This window comes from Crinia signifera, chromosome 8, assembly GCF_055691185.1.
Source record: "Crinia signifera chromosome 8, ASM5569118v1, whole genome shotgun sequence".
In the NCBI taxonomy this organism is placed as follows: Eukaryota; Metazoa; Chordata; class Amphibia; order Anura; family Myobatrachidae; genus Crinia; species Crinia signifera.
Genome location: NC_139224.1, coordinates 29,752,084 through 29,774,101, shown reverse-complemented (window position 1 = coordinate 29,774,101; position 22,018 = coordinate 29,752,084). Strand labels below are relative to the sequence as shown.

General features: G+C 43.1%; 1 protein-coding gene across 17 annotated transcripts in view; it reads right to left on the bottom strand.

Moving 5' to 3' along the window:
- CADPS (calcium dependent secretion activator) overlaps positions 1-22,018 on the bottom strand; it is a 388,847-nt gene that overhangs the window by 123,764 nt on the left and 243,065 nt on the right. For 6 of the 17 annotated variants that reach the window (XM_083156060.1, XM_083156054.1, XM_083156062.1 and 3 more), the window contains exons 14-18: positions 12,578-12,679; positions 12,395-12,458; positions 12,011-12,134; positions 10,093-10,161; positions 9,286-9,303 (exon numbers count right to left, since the gene is read on the bottom strand). In XM_083156060.1, the coding sequence (XP_083012186.1) occupies positions 9,286-9,303; positions 10,093-10,161; positions 12,011-12,134; positions 12,395-12,458; positions 12,578-12,679 (377 nt within the window). The remainder of the gene's footprint in view (positions 1-9,285; positions 9,304-10,092; positions 10,162-12,010; positions 12,135-12,394; positions 12,459-12,577; positions 12,680-22,018) is intronic. The other 11 variants (XM_083156057.1, XM_083156066.1, XM_083156061.1 and 8 more) reach the window with 3 other exon arrangements.

The window sequence follows — 22,018 nt, the reverse complement described above, 5'->3', positions numbered from 1 at the left end:
CCACTTGTGGTTTTAAAGGGGTAATCTCACCCCTGGAGGAATGTAGAATTCTACATTCCTCCAGTGGTGAGATTACCGCTTTAATTATTATTGTTGCTTTTATTCATTTGTTAAATTTACTAATTTACTGTTTTTTATGCAAATTAAAAATGTATTATTTCTTATAGAGATTCAGACAATCCCACATATTGATTTATAAGCGCTGCTATACTTGTTTTCCGCGAATCCCCGCCTTCCATACGGATCGCCACCTGCCGTCCGTACGCGGATATGTGGCGATCCGCATGAAATTGGACGGGGATACGCCTCCTCCGTCTTGGGAGCTGCCCCTGCATTCGATGGTCGCCGAACATCGAATGCAGGGCCGCACGCTCCACCAGGTCCCGCAACACAAGACCACACGGACACTTGTCCGTGTGAAATCATGTATGGGGGCGGGCAGCTGACATCCGGCGATGTCAGATGCCCGCCCCTTACCCACGCGTCACGGCCTCATTACCATGCATACGCCCCGCGTTTGCATGGGAACGCCCATGAAACGGGGGGCGTATGCATAGGGTAATGAGGCTAAGTAGCCCCTCACGCCCCTCTACGCCCCCTGTGCGGCGTATAAAGAATCCGTGCGGCGAAATCGCCTGCACATGCGCAGAGTGACCTCTGCACATGCGCAGACGATCAACATCGGCGGTCCGTCCGCATGCGGGAATATCCGCACCGATCAGAATAAGGGCCATTGTATCTATAGGGGTATCTATCTATCTATCTATCTATTGTATGACTGTGTATAATCTATCTATCCATTGTATAACTACTGTATGTATACTCTTATCTCATCTTGTTATACATTTTCTGAACCTAAACTGTATAGTACTGAGAGTCAATGGTGGAAATATACTAAGATGAGATGTTGCTATAGCCAACCAATCAGATAATGGCCCTTATTCGGGTTCCCTCGCAAATGCAAATTCCTTCTCAAATGAACAAAACCATGGGGGTTATTCTAGTCCATTCTTTCTGACAAAATCCTTCTTAGATGGACAAAACCATGTGCACTGCAGGTGGGGCAGATGTAACTTGTGCAGAGAGAATTATTTTGTTTCTGTGCAGGGAAAATACTGACTGCTTTATTTTTACACTGCAATATAGATCTCACTTTGTAGTAAACCCCCACCCAAATCTAATTCTCTCTGCACGTGTTATATCTGCCCCCCCCTGCAGTGCACATGGTTTTGTCCATTTGAGAAAGAATTTGCCTTTGCGAGTGAACCAGAATAAGGGACAATATCTATTATCTTCTAGAACAGGGGTGTCTAACTCAAATTCATCGGGGGCCGCATCAGCAGTTTGGTCACCCTCAAAGGGCCGGTTGTATCTGTAGGTCCCCCTGTATAATTATAATGCCATGACACCACAGGCTGCTCGCCCTGTATAATATAAAATGAATGCCAGGACACCAGAGGCTGCTCCCCCTGTATAATAATAATGCCATGACACCACAGACTGCTCCCCCTGTATAATATAAAAAAAAGTAATGCCATGACACATAAATGATTATACAGGAGGAGCAGCCTGTGGTGTCATGGCATAATTATTATTATACACGGGGACACCTCAGGAAACAGCAGATATATATATATTTTTTATTGTGAGTGTAATCCTCATCCTCACTTACTGTTTCTCTGTCTGTCCTGCAGCTGCTGCGGCTTCCAGCTTTTCTTCACTGCTTGCTGCGGCCACACTGTCCCCGACCCCCGGTCCAGCTTCCCTGCCTGCTCCTACTTCTCTACAGACGCATGGGCGGGCGGCGTCATCGTCATGACGTCCCCACCCAGTGTCTGTCACTGCCGGGCATCAGAGGGAACAGGCGGCCGGGCCCTCCTCCACGTAGCCGTGGAGGCCGGCGGCCATGTTTCTGTAGCCGCATACATATGTGCCTACAGGAACATGGCTGCCGACAGTGGAGGAACAGGTAAGGCGGCCGCGGTGGGGTGGGTGAGAGGAGGTGGCCTAGGCAGGAGCTGGGACACACTGCCCTGCGTGCTATCTCCCCGCGCGGGCCACATGACGAGGTCTGGCGGGCCGGATTTGGCCCGTGGGCCTTGTGTTTGACACCCGTGTTCTAGAAGGTGCTAAATAGATTAAAAAGTAAATACTGGTTGGTTACCCATAGCAACATCCCATGAGAAATAGAATTCCCATCTTAGTAACTTTCCCCCATATCTCAATAATGAAAGCTATAGTGAGCACGTGGCATAAATATTGGTTTTCATGCTGCTACACTTTATTTTTTGAGCCTTGTACAGCAATATGGTAAATTCCATTCTAAAACTGCAGCAGTTGTTAATGTGACCCATGAATTTGTCTTATATCCCTTTGTCTAATTTAAACATGTATAACATCTGTCACTGTTCAAAATGTGTGCTTTCTAATTGTTTCCTGCTTCTTTAATTATTTTCAACGTGAAATACTAGTGGTTCTCATATTGTGGCTTGCATCAAACAGCATCAATCGATGCCAGCTTCACCAAATATGTTCTGTGCTCTCCCAAATGTTAGAACGCAACGATCAAAGTGTGACCCATCTGTCATACAGTTTGTGATATCAGCAAAGCAAAAATGATTTCGAGATGAAAATAGTATTCTCATCCGAGAACGTACACACAGAACAAGCACCGGATCAGAGGGCTGTGTGCACACGGATAGCCTCACTCTCCTTATACTGTACGTGTATATACTGTAGGTGTTGTGTAGACCTACAGTATTATTGCACTGTAATGTGACCATTGTCCATTCAAGTTCTAAGGTGGCAAATCATTCTAAAAGATAGTACTGACTGCAATAGAGACTCATCGGGTTGGGATCATTTGGTCTACAGCTTGATGGTCGACACCATTAGGTCGCCATGGGTCTAGTTCGACATGGTTATAGGTCGAAAGGTCATTAGTTTGACAGGTCGTTAGTTCGACAGGTCATTAGTTCGACAATATCTAGGTTGACAGTCAATAGGTCGACATGGGGTTTTCCACTGGTTTTTTTTTTTTTTAAATGAATGTCAACACAGTCGACATGGACACAGCTTAAAGTGCAACGCATGCGATGCGTTGGGCACGTTGCACTTTAAGCTGTGTCCATGTCGACTGTGTTGACATTCATTTAAAAAAAAAAAAACAGTGGAAAACCCCATGTCGACCTTTTGACTGTCGAACGAATGACCTTTCGACCTAGAACCATGTCGACCATCATGCTGTAGACCAAATGACCGCATCCCTATATGACAGCTATTTGTATACCATGGTTAAAGTAAGGATGCTGGCTTAAAGATTAAAGGCCGCTTACGCAGAATTTTGCAAAAATGAACCGCTCCCTTAAGAAAAATACTTTAACTCCTTACTCACGTACCCTATCCTACAGTTTTTTTTTTAGTGTGGGACATGCGTCCCTTCTTTCCCCATAATTAACTGCACCATTCCATGACCTCTGCCGTTAACACTTAATATAAATATTTAATTCTACTGATAATTAAAAATTATCATGGAATTTTATTTATATGCTGGCAGACACCAAGACAATGAGAAAGATAATTGAATCACAACCAGCTGGCAAGAACCTAGTAGGCAGCATGCCACCCCTTCAATGCTGCTACAATAGACCCGGTCCTGTGCAGCCTGCCCACAGAGAGAGGCTTTCAAATACCACCCCCAAACCCCCTCTCGTGTCTAACTGTTTGCAGACAGACTGTAAATACAATGCACTTTAGCAAAAGTCAGCACCTGACTTGAGGGGACCTGCAGCCATTCATTAAGGAGCAAGGTATGGCCACAGTGCCACGGTCATCCAATCAGACGCTTTAATTTATTTCATAACAATGCGTCAATTCAAATATGAGTGTTAGTCCTGTTTGTAGATAGTCCCCTGAGATGGGGAGAACCTACAAATAAAAATAGACAAATATTTATTTTAACGTAAAAATGTCTGACATCGCAGAATCTCACTACTAATGAATGCTCATGTAGTTGGGGGGGGGGGGGGGGGGGGGGGGGGGTTTAAACCTTTGAGTCCAAACATCTCTTTGAGAGATGTGCAAAATATCCGCTACGAATGCCAGCGTCGCTCACATTTGTTATATAAATTCAAACAGAAAATGTATGTAAAGGTAAACATTACAGGTCATTATGATGAATGAAAAGGTTTGCTTGCGATTTTCTCACCTATTTTGACAAATTCAATTGGCACTCAAAGGGTTAAATAGTATAATTTGGCCATTAAAGACAGTCTTCAGTTGACGTTCTCTAAAGATCTGAATAATGACCCTTACACACTGCATCTCGGACCCGGGTTATTTCCGGGTTGATGACATATCAAACCGGGTTAAAGCATCAACACCTATAACCTGGGTCGAGCAACCTGGCAATTCGACCCTTGTTATAAGGAGGGTTAAACCCAGGTCCGGTGGTGTAACTACGGATTTTGCGCCCCCCAAGTAAAGTTAAACCCCCCACCTCAACCCTGCCTTACCCCTCCGTGTGCGCGTCCCCCGCCGGTCAGGTCTGCGGTCCTGGCGCTGCTCGTATTCCTCTCCTCCTGGCTCCTGCTATTGAAAACTGACCCTCACAAAATGGCTTGAAGGTCACTTTTCAATAGCAGGAGCCAGGAGGAGAGCCGGGACCGCAGATAAGTAAATCTGCGGTCACGGGCAGAGAGGCGGCAGTTACCGGCAGCGGCGTAACAATAGACCCACAGACCCCCGGCGCCCATATTTTCTCAGCGCCTCCCCGCTAACGCCAATAAAAGGTATTTTCATTCTCTCCAAAAATCTTTGGAAATGGATTAGACTGATCATTTTAAAAATGACGTTACACCAAGGCCCTCTTTCTGATTGACTCGGTCCCTGGCATGTTCACACGGGGGACCGATGATCTAGCACTTCCTTTCCTGGGCATACCCACGAAAACGTTGCAGACACTGAGTTAGGTTTGCGAGCACTGTGGAAACCATTTGATGGTCGGTGATTTTGGACCCTTGCACTAACCTGCGAATGGATGTATATACAAATCATCCATTCGCAATGCTGCGCACATATTACAAGGCTCGCTAAGAAGCAAACTACCGTTGCGTCGCGAGCCAACCTGAATTAGCACTCAACTCCCTTCATACTGTACCTATAATGACTGATAATGAACAGTATCCTGCAGTCAGCTACATAGAAAGACAAGTGCATTTATTCTATGATACTGTATATAATCAAACTTGCACCAACATATTTGTAAATATATTTTTGATCGGCTTGCGTTTGCGTTTCAGTGGGTGCGGGAAGGTCCCACACAGAGGAAGATACTTCTAAATAAGGAAATAAATTAAAGTCCGGGTGGTGTAACGGTTAGCATTACTGCCTCACAGCGCTGAGGTCATGGGTTCAATTCCCACCATGGCTCTAACTGTGCGGAGTTTGTATATTCTCCCCGTGCTTGCATGGGTTTCCTCCGGGTACTCCGGTTTCCTCCCACAATCCAAAAATATACTGGTAGGTTAATTGGCTCCCAACAAAATCAATCCTAGAATGTCTGTGTGTGCGTATATGTGGCAGGGAACATAGATTGTAAGCTCCACTGGGGCAGGGACTGATGTGAATATTCAAATATTCTCTGTAAAGCGCTGCGGAATATGTGTGCGCTATATAAGAAACTGTTCATAAATAAATAAAATAAAGTCCCCAGACCTTTGCAGTCCTAATGGGATATTCCACTAATTATTTATAAATAAACAATTAAACCCAAGAATTTCTTGCAGAAACCTCTGTGCCAGTGTGCATAACACCCTGCCCTGGTGTTTTGTAACATCTGAGACACTTTCTACTAATCAGATAACACCTGTCCTGCTGCAATTCTAGAATTACCTAGCTTGCTGTAAACATGCCTGGCACATCACAGCCAAAATATATTTCTGCCTGCACAAAACACCTCCACAGTCTACGCTAGAATGAAAGAAGAACTATGTTAAATAGAATATTATGGCTCACGAATATAAGATAAACTGTGGTTTAATGTTAAAACACATACAGTATATTCATTGTTGCCTACCCTCCTGCATTCTGCAGGAGACTCCCTGAAATAGCAGCAATCTCCCTCTCTCCCTCATTAGTCTAGCAATCTCCCTTATTTCACCTAACCCACATTACACGGTTACATTTTGGGGAAAAAAAAGGAATGAGAGATAGATACATTTACATTGAATCATCAGCACCATTTCCCAGCACTTTACCAAGTATAGTATCACTTACTAACTGCTTTGGGTTCTCATCTACATTTGGATATAACTCATTTTAAAAGATTCCTCTCAGATGCAGCAGTACACACCCACGCTTCTAGGTGTCACGTTCACAATCTCTTTTCACAATCTCTCCATATATGGAACTAGACAAGTGGAGCATGACACGCCCCCTCAATGGGGCGCTGTGCAAAATTCCATTTCCAACTATAATCTCCCTGAAACTAGTTTTAAAAAGTAGGCAAGTATGAGTATATTGATTTTGCAAAACTCCTTTCCCAGCTGGGAAATCCAATCAAACTAAAGAACAAATTTATAGCAGGGAATTTAATTGTTTCTCACTACGGCTGCCACTAGATGGTACCCAACAGAGCAATTCAATTGTTGCTGCATTCAAATGACCTGAGCTGATGGGAGACCCATTTAGTCTTGCAGCTCCCCGTGCTGATAAGCTTAAATGTGTGAAATTTGGGCACTCAGTGAACTTTTAGGGTTCGCCCCTAGGACTTTGGTCACGACTAAACCCAGCCTGTCTGGAAGCGATCATCGCAATAAAAATAAAAAAAAAAAGTGAATATTGCCTCCCCCCTCCCTGATTTCTCATCACTTTAGACAGGGGATCAGTAGTGATAACCAATTGAATCACCCCAATAGATTGCTAACCAAGTGCAATGGAGAAGAGCATCAGCAAGGGGCGTTTCAAGACTGCCCTCTCCTCACTAAAACACATTGCATCATGCATGTGCTGCCATGTTGGTACACTGCGCTTACATTATGGGGGAAATTTTATAGGATGAGAGATTTGGTAAGAAATCTCCAGGTTTTTTTTAAAGGGGCAATCATTTACACGGCAAAACCAGTTGGATTTTTAAATGAAAATAATTGCCACTTTAAAAAAACCTGGAGATTTCTTACCAAATCTCTCACTTTTTGAGTCTCTCATCCTATTAAATTTCACTTTATATTTCTGCCTGTAGTCTTCAGAATATGACTTTGGTACCAGATTTCTGAAGAAAACACTGGGTGAGAAAGGTGAGAAAATTCAATGGGTGCAGGGTGTGGGCCACCCTTCGCTCAGGGGAACAAGTGCACTGTACACATCCCTTATAGATAAGTCACTGTTGTTAAGGGACATCTGGAAGACAGAGGAGTCTGCAAACCAGGCAGACCTGGAAGACAAGTAATTCTCCTATGAGCTCACTTTGCAGTAACTCTTGGGGGTATATACAATTAGAGTTGGATCCATTCCGACATGCATTTGTCTGAATGGGTCTGATTTTGATGTTCCTGTTTCCAGTCCTGCTGCTGATGTGAAATCACAGGGTGCTGCTGGAGAGAGCCGCACTCACCACCTGCTGGCCGGGGAATGATGCTGGGAGAGAGGAGCCTGGCTGGGGGGAAGCCTGTCAGCATTGGGACCGTCCTCATCACCTCAATCCAACTTGTCGGAAAATGACCTAAACCTGTCGAATTTGGCACCGTTTCTGACAAAAGCACGTGGATTGGCGGCTATTCCGCCAATCCACGTGGTTTCCGAAAGGTTGGTGCATTCCGACCTGTTGGGAATTTTTTTTTTTAATAGGTCGAATCATGGATTAGACTAAAAAAAAAAATCCAGAAATCTCGAAACACGCCGGAATCCTGACCGCCAAAATACAGACAAGGGGGGGCCGTGGATCTGATTGTGGCAAGACAACATGGGGCCAACTTAGCAATATGGGATTTAAAGAGCTTTGTTACATTCTGTAAGCAGAGTTCAACAGTTGGATCTTGCTGAAATTTGCACTATTCCCATTCTGGAGTCAAGTATACGAAGGTGAGTCAAGGTTGAAAGGGCATTACCAAGTGGTAACGAGCAGTGGCTGCTTCAGAGGTGAGGCTGCATCAAATCCAAATCCAAATAGGTGTAATACACCAACCACCTCTCCAAACACTGCAATCACTGGCAGTTGGTGTGACACCACTATTTGAATAGTGCTGTGCTGAAGCCCTCCCCCCTCCCCTCTGGAGCCTCCACTGGTAACGAGGTATTTGAACAAAGGCGAATATGACGGTGATGACGGAAATTGCAGGCTTTGCAAGGTTTTTATCTTTTACACCATGGAGCCTAGTGTTAATGATAATGGCAGATGATAAAGATGGAGGCTGTCTGACCACAGGGATGTGCGAATATCTCTGCAAGTACTATCATGCACGCACAGTGCGTTCAGTACTGGCCAACTTGCGCTCAACTCTGCATGAACCACCATGTGTTTGACTTAGCATTTGCCAATTAGAACAACCCCATATCAATCAAGTTCTGAAGGATGCGTAATAAACTAAATAAAATAAAAAAATCCTGCATAAAATAACCAAATACTATAAATAAATAAAATAGGCAAATGCAAAATGCCAACATAAGAATAATGTGAAATTGCCCAGGTTACGCTGAGATGGCCCTTTCGTGGAATTTACAAAACAAAACCCTGCCTTGAAGAATAATGCAAATCTTCAAGTTGTGAAAAATTCTTGGTGTGTGTTTTCACACTTAAAGGGTGATTTGTGCTGCGAGGAGCAGGTCTCAAGAAATCGCTACATCATTTGAGCCATGTAACGTTACATCTTATTATCTTACACACATAAAAGACGGAAAACACAAAGATTTTTTTTCTGACTGTGCCGTTAGTACACAAGTACAGAAAACACAAACATTTTAAAAAAGGCTTCAACACATATATGAAAGGGGGATGGAGATTTGTGTCTTTATTGACAAGCCTATATTTATTGAATAATTTGGTGCCAAGCAAGAAAACGACACTGCTCTTGAGATGATGGTTTTGCACTAAGTATATTAATTTTTTTTTTTTTATTATTATTATTTTTTTAAATTTGAGACAGCACAAATTAACTCCTTAAGTGACACTGTGACTCCGTTACAGCCTGCGGGAGCACATGACTTAAGGAGCTATGAAAATAAAATAAAAGGAACAGAAAACACTGTATTACAATCCTATTACTATATAATGCATATACAGTTGTTCACCTGCATCCTTTTGATTCTCTATTTGTAAGAGAGTGCAAGGAGGAAAGAAGAGAAAGAAAGAACACAATATGCACGATTAATGAGCAAATGGACCAATCTGTCACCCCATTCACTTTTGGTATTTGACATTTGACTGCCCAAAAAAAAAAAAATTAACATCCACCCAAAATTATTAACATCAAACTCCATCATCAAAACAGGAAGGAGGAGGCTGCACCGGATGGGGAGAAAAATAAAATGAAATAAATCAGTGATTTGAATACAAAACTGTTAAACATATAACATTTCTCAAGGAGGGGGCAGTCATATTTCCTAACCGCGATTGCCGCAAAATTAGCAACACACAAAATCCAGGGAAATGCGTTAGTCAATTAGAAGATGCTCGAAACGCGTTAGTTTCTTATTTCAAAAAGTTTTATTGACTAAACAAAGTCATCGAGAGTCAACCCTCTATCGCTGTCATATGCCCCTCTCCACTGTGGAGGGTCTCTTATGTAAACCAGTGCTGAGCAATTCACAAATTGGCGATACACAGAAGCAAAAGTAAAAATGCATTCAGGTCACAGACATAAACTTACAGACAGGTGCCAGTTTATAACAGACAAATGGCTTGGTTGTTGTAACCTCTTTTAGGCTGATAAAAAGTGACTGGACTTTCACACTGGGTTTCACAGACAGAAGCAACAGACAGGGATAATGTTTATAGACTTGAAGCAAGGAAAGTGAATCAGTTTGGATCTGAAGTTTCTTGAAATAATGGCAACAGAGTGGAGACAGCATGGAAAGGAGGTGGTGGTAAGTACTCACGAATGGTTAAATCCATCACTTGGGAGGCCAAGCAGAAGACAGGGTGTTCATACATTTCTCTCTTTTTCCCTATAAAAGAGGATTTGGGCATGCAAGAGGCTTAGGTCAGAGAGGTAAAGAGGTCAAAGGTTAGAGGAAAATGTTACATTAGGTTAAAAGGAGAAAAGATTCTATTTCGGGATACACAGAAAGGGTGTTTTAAATTTGAATTTTGCTGGATTAACCATTCAGCATGCCCATGTGTCACAGATTGTGACTGTGATGTTGAAAATTCATATTTTATTTTTTTGAGGGGGGGGGGGGGGGGGGGGGAGTTTTGCGTCTTTTGCAAGACTCTAATGATCCAAACATAAAAGGAAAGAAAACTGATTGAACTTGGCTTGAGATACTAAGCATTCAAGCCTTAAGTATCCAAGGCACGTAAAGGTTTTCCTCATAAGCATAGTCTTCAGAAGGGTTGCTACTGCCACCTTAATTTAATGTTGTTTTGTTTTCAGATGTCAATTCAAACATGGCTCATTTGGAAGAGAGACTTGGAAAATCAATTGTTCTGGGCAGTAGTAGTCTAGCAAAGTGACTATACTATGCCTATGAGTGAAAACCAGACTCATGCAACTGGTGGATGTTGGGTTGTTACATGTTAACAATCCCAGCATGCTCTGGTATTGGCACGCCAACCACTTTCAGAAAGGCAGAGGGAAAATGGCTGTGCCAAATACGAGTAGGGAGGGGAAGAAGCAGAGAGCAGGTAGTGTGGGATGAGGGACTTCTCTAAACAGAGAGCTGGAAAAGAAAAGGTTTGTTGCTTCAAAGTATTCCCAGACCTAAAAGTCACAGTGCAAAGAAAATAGGGGTGGAGTATTCACACAACCGAGAAGAATTGGGTCACAAAAGGAGAGTAGGCTCTATTGTGTTCTACTTTGGAAATGAATGCATTTTTACTTACAGATCTTAAAGTTTGTTTTTTTGTATTGACTTATCTGAAAGAGAGCAAATCTTACCAGCGAGTTAGAACTTACTAGAACAACTTTCAGGAAATAGGAAAAAAGCTTTTCAAAAACTTTTTTTGTGGAAGAAAAGTCTTGTTGGTCCAGAACAAGCACCTCCCAATTTCAATCATTCATATCTTTAGCAACTCATGTACTCAGTGACTAAGTGATGTCTTTCAGTTTTCCAAACCAAAAGGACCTTTAATTCATCAACTCGAAACCACAACCACAGCAAAGCCTATACAGTGTTATTTGCATCAGTTATCTCCAAGACAAGAACTATTCAAGAAAAATCCCATTCGTGCCCAATTCTTAAGTGTTTCTCACTGGGTGAGGTTTAATAACTTCACATTCAGCCTTTCTTCTTGCATTGTCAGGTGGGGAGAGTTAAAACCCACTTGACCTACACAGAACTTGGACAAAGAAACTCTTTCAACGCAATAAAGATGGTGACAATCAACACATTTCTTCAAACATTAAACACCATCAATATTGCTACAATTCAGAACTATACTACTAACACTTTTATATCTCCTGGTTGATATATTAGCTCGGTGTGAAATAGAGAAAGCATTACACTCTCATTTCAGTTGTCTTCGAATACCAAAACAGAAACACCTGCAACCATTTATCTTACGCGTTGTTGATCCACGTTACTTAGAACTCTCTCAATTTCCAGAATGTCTATGAGAGAACGTACTACTCCAAGCTGGTTTATACACTGCCCAAAGCAAAATCTGATACAAGACAATAATTCAAGGCGTACCTCAACAACTCAGCCGACTGTGAACAGTAAATATTAATACATCTCACAACATATATCATAAACAAACCAAATATAAGTTGCAGCATTGTTGGCAAGGAAAGATATTGTTGGTAACATCAGAAAAAAAAAAACATCCGGTAGTTTTCAGAAATGTGTCTCTTACCTTCAATTTTGGCATATTCTGATAATCTGGTGTAGTTGACTAATGCGGCTTGCTCCAAACATTTCCGGATGACATTTTTCACATCTTCTTGTGGAACAGGAGTAACTATATCTTTCATTAAAACCTTGATAATGGGAAAATCAGCAATACGGGAATTTAAATCTACAAACGACTACTCTAGGAAAATAAAATGCATTGTCACTTAGTTTTAGAATTTTATCCAATGAGATCCTGAATGATCCAGAAAATATTATCCCAATTTATGTACGTAGGTATGTCTTAATTTTCCTTAGCTATGCGGTCAATGGGCTAAATTACGTATGTGCTCATATACCTTAAAAAAGAAAAATCAAAACAAATTTGGAAGAATAGATCAATACTCACCCTCTCCAGTAAGGACAGAGTTGCTTTTAATGCTCCCTCCGGTCGACCAAATGGAAAACAATACCTAGGAATATATGAATATATAGTTTTCCTTTTGCTCAAACCTTATTCCTGGTGAGAGTGGAATTGTGGTACTGTAATTGGCAGACATGTTGTTGTCTGTAATAGGTTGGGAAGCTTTACCTAAAATGTGTGATCTGATTTTCTAGAAGCAAACGAAGCCGCTCCTTGATCTCTTCAAACCGCTCTTTTTCTTCAACTGTAACTGTTCCTATGCCATCAGGTCTGGGGGATAAGAGGAGGAAAATGAGTGCCTTGTGGATTTTCCTCCTGACACAAGAAGTAGAATACAGAACATATAGACAGCCAAGATGCGGAATGAAATGTATCTTGTCTTTGTGAGTCACTCTACAAGGATAATACACAATGAACAGTACAGTAACTGATTTTCATCTACAATTATGTCTTTGTTTTATACAAGCAAAAAGAAAGAAACCTTATTAAACTGCGTACAGTTTGTACATAGTGCGGAACAATTTGTCAGCCAGATTTCCTGCCGAGCTGGCTGTAAATACAGATCTCTGGTCTCATAGTGACTTGTTCAATGGATAACAGGTATTTGACCCGGGGTCTTAAGTTTGTCTGTGATTGTCAGGCTGTGAACAGAAATGGAATGGGCAATAATAGAAGTATATGTGTAAAAAAAAAAAAAGGTCTCAAAATTCAAATAAGAATTCTTCATAGGTGTGCAAACTGGGAGGGTGATTCAGACGTGCTCGATGCGGGCTGAATTCAGTCCCCATGGCCGATGTTTTCGGTTTGCACATGTGCGACTATGCAGTGTGGGGATTTGCTCGGCGGGTTGGGGGGCGTGCATTTGGCAACGAATATACACTAGGCCCTAGGTGTATCCCATTGTGCAACACACACATTATATATATATTGGGTTGCAAAGCACTTGTTTTTCCGCCCGATATTTAAAACGGCAATGCTTCTACTAGAGAACACAAGACAAGGGAAAGCATTGCCCTTTTAAATACTACGCAGAAACTCAATCCAGAGTGGCGGGTTTCCAAAATTATTCATAAATAAGCCCCGCACAAACTCTATACACTCAGTGCAATATGAATATATTAAACACACCCCTCTGTGTCACCCTGAGTACTATTCCTTTGAGCTCACAATTTCATATTGAGAAACGTGAGGGAATTTTAAATATAGGAGCTGCACCAATGAAAGGGTTACTTGAAATGATTCATTATACAATGTTTACTCAATAATCCCTGGAACCAAGTATTACATGAGAGAAAGCAACTGTGGTCTGGCGAACAAAAGGCGTATAAGGTGACACAAAATACAAGTATACGCTTCCTCTCGTCTTTATCCGCAGGCAGCTACATAATATGGATAGCCCTCGAATATTTACACCGCGGCATAAGCCGTGTGAATGGAGCAAGAGACAAGTCTAATCCATTTACTATAGAACCGAGAAGCCCAGACAGCCATCGTTATTCCGTGCTATTGTTGTAGGGCAAAGTACACCGATTCAACCATTACGTACGTAGTTCTATATCAACACAGTCTGTTTCTGGTAATATAAGTCGTCTGAAAACTGAACAAATGTTCTAAGTCGCGACCTCCTCCAGTGAGCTGCCTAAGCTTTTCAAATCCTCAGCACTAGACTAGTTTAGTTTATACAAAAGACTTGGCAAAGGATTACAAACCTTTAATGAACCTCCTGTCAGGGGTTAATTGGTTAGCTTTACTTCTCTTTATTAAACAAATCAAAAGACCCTAAATTCCAAAAATTTGCAATCTGTACTGTAATGTTTGACTGACCTCTTAGAGAGGCCCCTTCACACCAAACATCTTGTGCCTTAAAACCCAGCACAGACCTTACGCGTGAGAGTGAAAGATCACGTCCGAAACACCGGCAAGTCAACCCGGACGCGCAGATGTCACATAGAACCTCTCATCAAATGAGATATTTATGTTATTGGGCTAAAGGGCCAGTTTCAGTACCGCAAAAAGAAGGTCATTTTGTGTCCGGGACAAACCATGTTGCTCCGCAAGGAGAGCAAATGCATTTATATTGTTTTGCTGCAGAATACATACTGTCTGCTTTTGCATACAGCCTTTATTTATACACCACAATTTAAAATTCAGTTTGAATACACCGCGCCCAAATCTAAGGAGTAACTTGACTAAGATGGGAGTTCTAATGAACATGGGATGTTGCCCATAGCAACCAATCAGACTCTACTACTTATTTATTTAGCACCTTCTAGAAGATAATAGATTGAATCTTCAATAAAACTCCCATCTTAGTAAATTTACCTAAGTCTCTCTGCACGTTACATCTGCCCCACCTGCAGTGCAGCATGCTTTTTTCCATTTGCAAGCTTTTTTGCTTTACTAACAAAGCTGAACCAGGCCCATAATTTGGTGTAATGTAAAACAGGTTGAGTATCCCTTATCCGAAAGGCTCGGGACCACAAGCATTTTGGATAAGGGATTTTTATGGTTTTTGGATTTTTTTTTTAACATACTTACCTAGTCCCCCGATGGTCCCACGGCGTCCTTGGTGTCCCAGAGCGTCCTCCAGCAGCCTTTGGGATCTTCTTCAGTGGCCCCAGGTGTGCATTGCATGAATTTGCAGCGCGCCAGTGATGTCAACGGCGCGCCCTCGAAATGCACTCCTTGGACCGCTGAAGATCCTGAAGGCCGCCGTGGACATCGGGGGGGACTTGGTAAGTATAAAAAAAAGGGGCAGGAGGAAAAAAAATTCAAAATATTCTAAAAAAAAAAAAAAACCCACTGTTTTTGGAATATTTCAGATAAGAGATCTCCGGATACTGGAGACTCTAGCTGTATCTCATACTGAAGTACTTTGAAAAGCAAGAATTAGAATTACAGTGTTATTGTTTCATTTTACAGGCATAAAAATGTCCGCTTGGCACTGACGTTAAGCAAAATCTTCCGTCAATTTGAGGGCAAGGAATGAACTGAAAATCAATTTAGAGTGTTTTAAAAATGTTGACTGAAAAGAAACAAGTTAAATTAAAATAAAAAAAATGCAAGAATAACAAACAGCTACAATAAAAACATAAAGGTTAATTTAAAAAAGTTTTTAAAACCTTCACATTTTTTCTATCATAGATATTTTTGTTGTTGTTGTTATTTGAACCAATAGATAATGATTTATAAATTGATTTGGTAAAAAAAAAAAAAGTATTTTGGTCGATATTGCAAAACTTTTCTCATACGAAGATTTGCTTTGGTCTTATTTAAAAAAAAAGCCCAAAGTAGAGAGTAAGTAAGAGCAATGCATCTCTGGAAACAGCCACCTGTTATATAATAGTCACACACCTGTAGACATAGCTGGTATGATTACATATACTCATTTAAAATCATCTTCAAAAAAATACCACGTGTGTCATTTGTCATCGAAACAGTCCATCTGTCCACAGGTCCAAACGTAGCAGCCGCTGAAGTTACATGGATGTCTCGGAGGGCCTGCCAACTAAAAGCCATCAAGTGTACGAGGACTTCCTGTCTCAAGCAGCCGAGGACTAGATCACATCTGACATGACAAGCATCTCTTGAATCCACCTTTCAAATTTTTGGCAAACCATTTTCTCACTGTCCTTCACAAAGTTGACATTTTCGGCAGCAGGATAGGAAAGATGTCATGTTCCGTGCTTTTCAAGTTGTTGTCACAGAGGATAGCACCAGTTCTGTCATCTTCACTCTCCTCACAAACTCCCATCTTGAGCCATGTCACAAATAATAATACTTTCTGTGGGTTTGTCAAATTTCAGATACTATCGCCTAGCTGCATGTCTATGGAATGACTAGTTATGATCACATATAGCTGCTCATCTACTCAAGGACATCTATTATATTGTAATATTCTCACTTCACCCTTTTATTTTGAGCAATAATTTAAATTACTGGGTGGACTTCAAAAATTTTTTAAAGAGCATAAAAAATGTTCAGTTGCTTATTGATATTTATAAATGGGTTTGAAATTATATATTAATTAGCAAAGTTCTTATTTACTTAGCTTTACAATTTACATTTCATTATATCTTATTGTTTTTAATACTAAATTCTAAATAATATACTTATTATGTAAAACAATAAATTTTCTAATATTTAGATAGATATCCTATTACCCGCGATCGCAAGTCAATTAGCCCCTACAATCGGGCGGCTGTTGCAGCTTATCAGGGATTTGTTTCACCCGCCTCAATGAATCTGTCTGTTTTTGCAGCAAACGCGTCTTTTATTAGGCGACGCAATAGGATAGCCAAATAATAAAAAAATTAAAAAATCAGAAAACATCAGGAAAATTGGCCCGGTAAAATGTTTTTGCAGCAAACGCGCCTTTTATTAGGCGATGCAATAGGATAGCCAAATAATAAAAAAATTTAAAAATCAGAAAACATCAGGAAAATTGGCCCGGTAAAATGTTTTACCAGGGGTATTTAGATACGGTACCCCTAAGACTATTACACCACGGCACACGTAAATAAGTAAAACCATATTATTTCTGATTTACACTAAATTCTGATATTGTCAAAAATATTTATCCTGCATTCTATTGTTTTTACAAATAAAAGTACAAATTAGAAAGTTAGAGTTAATTAGGAAGGGTTTATGTTTTAATTATTTAGCAGAGCATATTTGATTAGAACCTTTGTTAACATATAGGGTCTTATTCTGGTTCACTCTTAGAGGCAAATTCCTTCTCAGATGGACAAAACCATGTGCACTGCAGGTGGGGCAGATGTAACATGTGCAGATAGAATTAGATGGAGAAGGAATTTGCCTCTAAGAGGGAACCAGAGTAAGGCCCATAGATTTTTGGGGCCACAGGTGTCAAGTGAATGGCAGCTTTTCCGTGCATCAGTAAACTTAGTACTTTTACATTTTTCATTTTTATTTTTCACTAGGGGCTGCACAGGCTACACATTTAGATATATCACAGGATGTTCTGTCTTTGGAATGTTTTGCATATGTTAATATTAAAATAGTACCCCTCTGTGCACACAGCCAGTACGGCACACCACTCCATTTTGTTATACTATAGCACAGCTAGAGACACAACCAAGACAGGGAGACGTTAATAGCACAGGCAGAGACACAACTGAGAGAGAATAATAGCACAGGCAGAGACACAACTGAGAGAGAATAATAGCACAGGCAGAAACACAACAGAGAGAGACCGATAGCACCGGCAGAGACACAACCAAGACAGACACTGACAGCACAGGCAGAGACACAACCAAGACAGAGAGAGAACGATAGCACATAGAGACACAACAAAGACAGGGAGAGACTGACAGCACAGGCAGAGACACAACCAAGACAGGGAGAGAACGATAGCACATAGAGACGCAAAAAAGACTGGGAGAGACTGACAGCACAGGCAAAGACACAGCCAAGACAGGGAGACGTTGATAGCACAGGCAGGGCCGGTGCAAGGCACCGGAGCGCCCCAGGCGAGTCGGGCTGGGGGCGCCCCGGTGCCGGGGGGGGGGGGGGGGGGGGGGGGTGGTACCTGGCGTTCGGCGCTGTCTATTTAAATCTGGCGGCGGAGGCAGCGGGGGTCCCTGCAGGTTATTAAAAATCACGAGCGCTATCCGCCGGGCTATGCGGAAGCGCTTCTAGTGTGAAAACACTGGCAGCACGCTGATTGGCTGCCAGAGTTTTCACACTAGAAGCGCTTCCGCATAGCCCGGCGGATAGCGCTCGTGAGTTTTAATAGACTGCAGGGACCCCCGCTGCCTCCGCCGCCAGCTTTAAATAGACAGCGCCGTAGCTAGGACAGGTACCCGGGCGGCATTTTCCGCCCTCCAGTGGCCGGCGCCCTAGGCAAATGCCTAGGTTTGCCTAGTGGTGGCGCTGGCCCTGAGCACAGGCAGAGACACAACCGAGACAGAGACTGACAGCACAGGCAGAGACACAACCAAGACAGAGAGAGAACGATAGCACATAGAGACACAACAAAGACAGGGAGAGACTGACATCACAGGCAGAGACACAACCAAGACAGAGAGAGAATGATAGCACATAGAGACGCAAAAAAGACAGGGAGAGACTGACAGCACAGGCAAAGACACAGCCAAGACAGGGAGACGTTAATAGCACAGACAGAGACACAACTGAGAGAGAGAGAATGATTGCACACATAGATACAAAAAAGACAGGGAGAGACTGACAGCACAGACAAAGATACAACCAAGACATGGAGACAATAATAGCACAGACAGAGACACAACCGAGAGGGAATGATATCACAGGCAGAAACACAACCGAGACAGAGAGAGAGAATGACAGCACAGGCAGAGACACAACCAAGACACAGAGAGAATGATAACACATAGAGAGACAACAAAGACAGGGAGAGACTGACAGCACAGGCAAAGACACAAACAAGACAGGGAGACGTTAATAGCACAGGCAGAGACACAACCGAGACAGAGACTGACAGCACAGGCAGAGGCACAACCAAGACAGAGAGAGAACGATAGCACATAGAGACGCAACAAAGACAGGGAGAGACTGACAGCACAGGCAAAGACACAGCCAAGACAGGGAGAGAACGATAGCACACAGAGACGCAAAAAAGACAGGGAGAGACTGACAGCACAGGCAAAGACACAACCGAGACAGAGACTGACAGCACAGGCAGAGACACAACCAAGACAGAGAGAGAACGATAGCACATAGAGACGCAACAAAGACAGGGAGAGACTGACAGCACAGGCAAAGACACAAACAAGACCGGGAGAGAACCATAGCACATAGAGACGCAAAAAAGACAGGGAGAGACTGACAGCACAGGCAAAGACACAACCGAGACAGAGACTGACAGCACAGGCAGAGACACAACCAAGACAGACAGAGAACGATAGCACATAGAGACGCAAAAAAGACAGGGAGAGACTGACAGCACAGGCAAAGACACAACCAAGACAGGGAGACGTTGATAGCACAGGCAGAGACACAACCGAGACAGAGACTGACAGCACAGGCAGAGACACAACCAAGGCACGGAGACAATAATAGCAGACAGAGACACAACCAAGACAGGAGACGTTGACAGAACAGACAGAGACACAACCAAGACATGCAGACAATAATAGTAGACAGAGACACAACCGAGAGAGAATGACAGCACAGGCAGAAACACAACCGAGACATGAAGAGACATGTAGCACCAGCTGTCAAACAACCAAGACATGAGAAATTATTTATTAGGTTGTATTATATGTAAATCCCAGTCAATACGATCTTGGTGAGGAAATCCATTCATATATATATATATAGAGCACTTGCCACAGGGGTTCTGCCTCACAGCACTATGGCTATGAATTTACTGCCAACTAGGTCAGTGTGTGGAGTTTGTATGCTCTCCCTTGTAAGATCCATTGCAATAATACGGATGTGAATGACTGGACATTCTTGATTGGGGCTACATAGAAAGTTACTAACACTAGTTAAAAGAATGCTAAAATGAATTATCAGTCTCGTGCTAGGTTTGAATTACCATTCTTTTTAGTGTGCATTAAGGGCTTTATTCATATATAAGAACACACTAGGCACCCCACTGAGAACCCCCATTTATACCACCCCAGACTGATGAAAGGTATGCATTGTAAAAAAATGTGGTACTTGTTTCCTAGCACGGCGCCCATCGCATCGTATACCATAAGCCTTACAATGGTAGGCGATGCGATGTTGCCCGATGGCAGCCGATGTTATACAATTTCAAATCGTATACCATCGCATTGTATGCCATTGTATGCCATATACAATGGTATACGATTTTAAATTGTATAAGCACCCTAATGGGTGTTTTTAATGTTAAATGGCCCCCCTATAAAATTATTAAGGTACTTGTGAGTTATCCGGGCGCCCGATTTTTGGTCGTATACGCATCGCGTCGCATCGCATGGCATCGTATGTTAACCAAATGGCATACGATGCGACGCGACGACCACCCGAACCCGATTTTACATCGGGTACCATGTAAAGTGATCACGTCGCATCGCATGTTAACCACATGGCATGCGATGCGATGCGATACCACCCGATTTTTGCAGTGTAAAACCCCCAAGAAAGTGTCCCAAAAAGTGACACAATGTCAGTCCCATCCCCATTGTTAACGCCACTCCACTATCAACGTGAACCCGAAGCGTGGCGAGCGCAGCGAGCCCGCGAGGGGCGGCGGTACGCGTCCTCCGACCTTTTCATGCCCTACTATCCACAAGGGCGTGCAGTGAGAATATAATAGTGTGGCGAGCGCAGCGAGCCACCGAGCCCGAAGCGTGGCGAGCGCAGCGAGCCCCGCGAGGGGACACGGATACCTTCACAGGTAAGCGCGTCCCTTCACGGGCTTCACAGGTGTCCATGGCGACGTGGACACCTGTGAAGCCCGCGAAGGGACGCGCTTACCTGTGAAGGTATCCGTGTCCCCTCGCGGGGCTCGCTGCGCTCGCCACGCTTCGGGCTCGGTGGCTCGCTGCGCTCGCCACACTATTATATTCTCACTCCACGCCCTAGTGGATAGTAGGGCATGAAAAGGTCGGAGGACGCGTACCGCCGCCCCTCGCGGGCTCGCTGCGCTCGCCACGCTTCGGGTTCACGTTGATAGTGGAGTGGCTGTGAGCATCCAATATCATTCATCAATATCATGCATATCTGACACATTAAGGACAACTGAATTAAAGGTAATAACTGTGTAATTAACATAAGAATGAAATAAATTACAATAACAAATAATCATAAAGCACACAATAATCAATCAACATCATGATTTATCAACTAACGTGAGCGCATGCAGAATACGCTCAAATGCGTTGTCTCTCGCCAGGCATTTTCGCCACACGAACTCCTGCATGTAGGAATCTAGATGATGGCGGGCTGTGCCCCGCTGGCGTTTGTTGCGCCATTTTGCACACCCCCATAGTCTCTCAATGTTCTGTGTGTGTGCACCAGTCTCTGGGTCGACGAAATTAAAGCGGTGATTTACCCGCAAGTGGCTGTAACCAGCCCGCTCCAGTTCACTGGTTTGGTAGGCGCGCCAGCAATCACTGACGATGGTGCTGCCAGGTGCCACGTGCTCCACAATTGCACCAAGGAGAGTGGGTGCATCTCGTTTGGGAACTGCGACCATGAAACAGTCCCCTGTCTCCCGGCACACTCCTCCGAACACCCACTGCTGTGGGAGTACTCTGCCAACATTGGCCTTGCGCTTTACAAACAGGGTTTCATCAACCTCCACCATTTGCCCTGGGCCTCCAATCTGCCGTTGAGGCTGTGCCATTAAGTCACATTGGCATGCCTCCCGCATCAAGGCGTTATAAAAAACGGTGCTTTTATTGCATAGTTTTAAATTCTTTGCACAGAACTCGATTGATGTCAGTTCATCACACCAGCACCAGATAAAGCGCAGGATCGTCATGAATGGGAGCCTGCACCCAGGATAGAATAGGGAGGCCCGCAGACTCTGTTTTTTGCTGCAGCTTTTAATATAGCAGCGCCATTTGCACTCTTTCAGGGACAGGCGCATAGGGTGCCCATTTGGGCATGTGGCAGTCAATGGGAGCAGCC